Below are 5,115 nucleotides of genomic sequence, written 5' to 3'. Positions count from 1 at the left end.
TCTGCAGCTACGTCTCCATCTCTTAATGTAATGCATATATATTGTACTTTTGCTGAGATGTACGTCACTTTGGACAAAAGCATCTGCTAAATGAATAAATGTAAATGTAAGTGCATCAGCTATTAAACTAAATTAAACTCATTAGCACCCACCTCTGCTGATCTGACACAGGTTTTCACGTTATTTGATATTGTAAGTTGCCTGAAAATAAGTGTTCTATTTTCTTTTATTACAAAAAAGAGCGGGTATACAATTCTTCAGGGCAAAACAAACAAAAAAAAATCTCTCTCAACAAATGCGAAACTGTACAAACCATTTGAACGGTACATGATTAAAATGACAAAGAAAAAAAAATATAAAATCAGAATTAAACATTCATATCGAAGCATTCCAAATTAAGTTTACATAGCCTTTTTTGTTTTTGTCGCCTGTTTTTTTATATATTAAACTACTTTGTCTTGCAATACATTTGAACGTTCTATTAAAACAAATAATACAATTGTACTAGTGTACTTCAGTTCTTTTTAGTCTCGTCAGTGTTAAAAACCTTCCTGTTTCATGCCACTCTCCGCGCTCTAAAGGAGCGCCACTGCAGTTGCTATGGTAACAATATGTAACAATACAACAAGATGTAAATTAGCAATCGACGCAAGAAGGTGTGTATGTTTCGGAAAACGCCCATGGATCATTCAACGAGGATTTATTACGTCACTGTTTGCGTCACACGAGGGTGACGGGGAGGAGCAATTTATAAATCAGCAGTTAGTTTGTACACCGTTTAGTTTTTTTTTTTAATTCAAAAATTACGGAGGAGTGTATTGTTGAATTACTGGCGGATCTCATACCTAAATGATGTTTCCTGAAATTACCCCAGAGTAAGTCGAGAAATTCTAAAATATTTATGTTCCAAACTAAATAATATGTCTTAACTTTAATCAGAGCGCAGCTTCCCTCAAATTCGAGCCATTTTCAATGTTATTATCGCCATTTGGTCTCTATGGTAACAGAACGCCTCTTTGGCGCGCTGTTAGAATCACCAAGACTCGTGAAAACACGACTGTTTAGGTGCGTTTTACTGACACTTAGGGGCTGGAAGCGTAAACACGGGTCTATTAAATTGTAGCAGAAACATGAAGTTCTAAAAACAATTGAAGTTAATTTAATTGGTATTACTAAAAGATCTGAGGGCACAGGACAGCCAGCTTTATTATGAGGTTGGCCTTTATCTTTTATGTTGTCTTCCTCGAAACAGTTGCCTTCATGTAATATTAGGCATCTCTGAAAAAGGCATTTCAATGCACTTCCCGAGGAATCAACTAAATGTCATAATCGAGGGCAACAGAGAGGTGGACATAAAGAAGTAAATGTAACTGTATTCTAACTGTTCCTAATACTTAGAAATTAATGTGCTTCATAAGCCTGGTGGAATTATCACATACTCCCATATAATTTAGAACAAAATATTGCCAGCGTAGCAGTTCATTTGTACAACACTGATTATATGTAATGCGGGGAGCGCAGTGGCGCAGTGGGTTGGACCGGGTCCTGCTCTCCAGTGGGTCTGGGGTTCGAGTCCCGCTTGGGGTGCCTTGCGACGGACTGGCGTCCCGTCCTTGGTGTGTCCCCTCCGGCCTTACGTCCTGTGTTGCCGGGTAGGCTCCGGTTCCCCGTGACCCCGTATGGGACAAAGCGGTTCAGAAAGTGTGTGTGTGTGTGTGATTATATGTATATATATTATATTAGTGCAGTGGGCAGAACATTATTCTAATTAGAATAGCTTTTCTGCATTAAAATGTGCAATTATGCTTTTTATTTACCCCCAACTTTTTAAAATACATGAAAAATGTAAAGTGGTACCGACTTATTTGATCTAAGTGAGATATGGATGGTGGATGCAGACATGAGAAATTACTGTAAGGTCAGCTGCTTTCTGTTAGGTGCTTTTATTTGGTGCTAAATCGGTGCAGCTGGATGATCTTAATTATGAGACCATGTCTCCCCTGCTCACCACATGACTGGGCCCTCAAGTCATGTCTCTGTACAGTTTTCAAAATGTCACTGAAAGATGTGCAATTTTTATATTTACCAGTCAGGTCATGGGACTTAAAATACTGGAAGAGCATAAACCACAGTCTTTATCTCAGAAATCACATTTTACTGGTGTTTCACTTTAATGATTTTACTAAAATGGCTCTGTTTAAAAGTGGTATTTTCTGATCTAGATGGGGGAGGGAGAGTAAGCTGAACGTTAAGAATGTTCCAGAGGCCCCTTATAAGTGTTACTATAATTACAGAAAAGACAATGACAATGTTAGAACTGTGACGACCACCACGTTTTTTATACTGGTATGGGGGTATTTGACTCTCATTTTTAATCAAATCCTCTTATCAGTTATGGCTATGAGGAGTGCAAGAGCACAGCAGAGTGGCTTCTGGCTCAAAAGGCAGCGCGTCCACAAGTGGGCATTGTGTGCGGTTCCGGTCTCGGGGGCCTGGGAGAGATGTTGAAGGATCAGGTGGTCTTCAAATATGAGGACATCCCCAGTTTCCCTCAGAGCACTGGTGAGTGGTCTGTGGATGTTGCTGTTGTCACTTTTCTGTGTCACATTGTCAGAGGTACATGCAGTAGACAGCTGGTAGTGTAGTGGTTGGAGTTTAGATCCAAAGGTTGCAGGTTCAGTCCCCACCTCTAGCTATATTGCCCTTGAGCAAGGTACTTGCCCTAAATTGTTGGTGGCCAGTTCCTCTAGTTGTGAATGGGTGCATTAAATATAATGCAGTCAAACATATCTTTTCCCCAACATCCACATTATATTGGGTTGACAGTAGAGTATTTTTAATTCATATGTTCCAGGTAAGAATATGAAGTGAGCGAGTGCAGTTTGATCTTTGTGGAATGGGGTGGTATGCTGAGGTGTGCTCGGTTTGGGGAGTGACTAGGTGTGACGCTGCATGGAGTCTCGTTATGGAGTTCTCTACTGAAAATATAAACCAAACAACACACCAAATGCACAACAGCATAAACCAGGTGCACTGGGCTGCATTGCCATCCACACCAGTTCAAGTTCCACAGCACTGTCCTCAGGCAGTGCATGTAAAACAGTCTTGCCATATCTTACCCTCCTCAACCAAGTGTGGCCAAGAATGCCAAATGTTAGTATAGCCACACTCCTGCGTACTGCAAATGGGAATGGTTGTCGAATAGTTGTTATTTGCTCATTATGTAATGTATCATATACGATTACAGTACAGGTAGGTAATTAATAGAGTGAAGAACTGATTGCTTGAGCATCTGTGTGGACTCAAGAGACATCACTGGTATTTCCTCATATGTTGCAGTGCTTGGACATACAGGACAGCTCGTGTTTGGGATGTTGGAAGGGAAACCCTGTGTCTGCATGCAGGGCAGATTCCATCTATATGAAGGACACCCTGTCCAAAAGGTGTATATTTATTTACGCATACTGTCACCTCTTCAGACATGTGCCGTGATTTCCGTGCTGTTTAGCCTATTCTGTATCTTTTCTTTCTCTCTCTGCCAACAAGAATAAGATGAAATTTATTCCTCTCTACTTTGCATTGCACTGTACAATGCGAATATTCATGGCTCCGGTGTTGCAGACCACACTGCCTATGAGGATCTTCAAGCTCCTGGGGGTGAAAACGGTGATCCTGACCAATGCAGCTGGAGGGTTGAATGAGGACTACAAGGTGGGGGACATCATGATCATCAAGGACCATATCAACATGCCAGGTTTTGCTGGGGTCAACCCACTGGCAGGGAAAAACGACGAGCGGTAAGAGTCTCGGGCGTCTGTCTTTGTGTCTGTGTGAATGGGCTTTTTGATTGCATATATATATATATATGGTTGTTATCGTGGAGTGTGTGTCACGTTCTTCATGTTAATGTGTGTTTAAGCTAATTTGGAAGGTGGGAGCGGTAAGAGTCTCGGGCGTCTGTCTTTGTGTCTGTGTGAATGGGCTTTTTGATTGCATATATATATATATGGTTGTTATCGTGGAGTGTGTGTCACGTTCTTCATGTTAATGTGTGTTTAAGCTAATTTGGAAGGTGGAGCAGAGCAACAGGTATGCAGTGGAATGTGACTAATCCAGAAGTCAAGGAGTGTGACAGTTGCCGGTATGTAACTGTGATACTGTCCTCCAGGTTCGGAGTGCGATTCCCTTGCATGTCAGATGCATATGACCGGGACCTGAGACAGCTGGCACAGGACGTGGGCGAGGAACTCGGTTACAAGGACTTCCTGCGTGAAGGAGTCTACTGCGTGTTGGGTGGACCCTCCTACGAGACCATTGCAGAATGCCGCATGCTGCACAGACTGGGGGCGGATGCTGTCGGTTAGTGTGACCCCAAACTATGACAACTGTCAGCGCATGTACTGTTAACAACAAATGCACTATAAAAAAATTAATAAAAACCTGAAGAGTTGAGCATTACTTAAGCAGGTTAGCATTCCATACTATGCTGTAATCTAGAGATCTTGTAGGACCTCAGAAAGAGCTCTAAGTGCCTTTCAGTCTTGATGGCTATGAAAGCAGGTGACAGAATTAAGGTATGTGTGTATGTGTGTGTGTCCATCCATCAGGAATGAGCACAGTCCATGAGGTGATTGTGGCCCGCCACTGCGGCATGCGTGTCTTTGCCCTGTCGCTGATCACCAACAAGGCGGTGATGGACTACAACAGTGAGGAGAAGGCCAACCATGAGGAAGTGCTGCAGACTGGGAAGCAACGGGCCGAGCAGCTGGAGAAGCTGGTCTCCAGTATGGTGTCCCGCATCAAACACAACTGAGTGTGAAGGATACAGTGGGGGTTTCAGCTGGCTAACCTGACCGTTGGCACAGTTACACTATACACTACTATACTATGTTTACTGCCCTTATTACTTTCAGTGTTACTGCTCTTATTTTACTGTCATTACTCTTTTTTACTGCTTTTGATTGTGTCTGCATCCCCCCTCTCTTTAATACTTTTATACTTTGTATTCCTTGGGTCAGATGTGATGAACCAATTATATGCTTGTATAGAACTTGGAGACATCTTTGCTTTGCATTTGTTTTAGAAAAGTAAAGGTTTCATCTTTTGTGACCATCA

General features: G+C 42.1%; 1 protein-coding gene across 1 annotated transcript; it reads left to right on the top strand.

Moving 5' to 3' along the window:
• Positions 1-704: 704 nt before the first annotated feature.
• Positions 705-5,115, top strand: LOC108937889 (purine nucleoside phosphorylase-like). The gene is made up of 6 exons (XM_018758100.2): positions 705-875; positions 2,393-2,562; positions 3,340-3,443; positions 3,622-3,797; positions 4,169-4,359; positions 4,608-5,115. Exons 1-6 carry the CDS (start codon positions 850-852, stop codon positions 4,811-4,813), a joined length of 873 nt encoding a protein of 290 aa, XP_018613616.1. The 5' UTR covers positions 705-849; the 3' UTR covers positions 4,814-5,115.

The sequence above is a fragment of the Scleropages formosus genome, chromosome 1 (assembly GCF_900964775.1).
Source record: "Scleropages formosus chromosome 1, fSclFor1.1, whole genome shotgun sequence".
NCBI lineage: Eukaryota > Metazoa > Chordata > Actinopteri > Osteoglossiformes > Osteoglossidae > Scleropages > Scleropages formosus.
The sequence above is the reverse complement of the archived record's forward strand: the minus strand, read 5'-3'. Positions and strand labels throughout refer to the sequence as shown.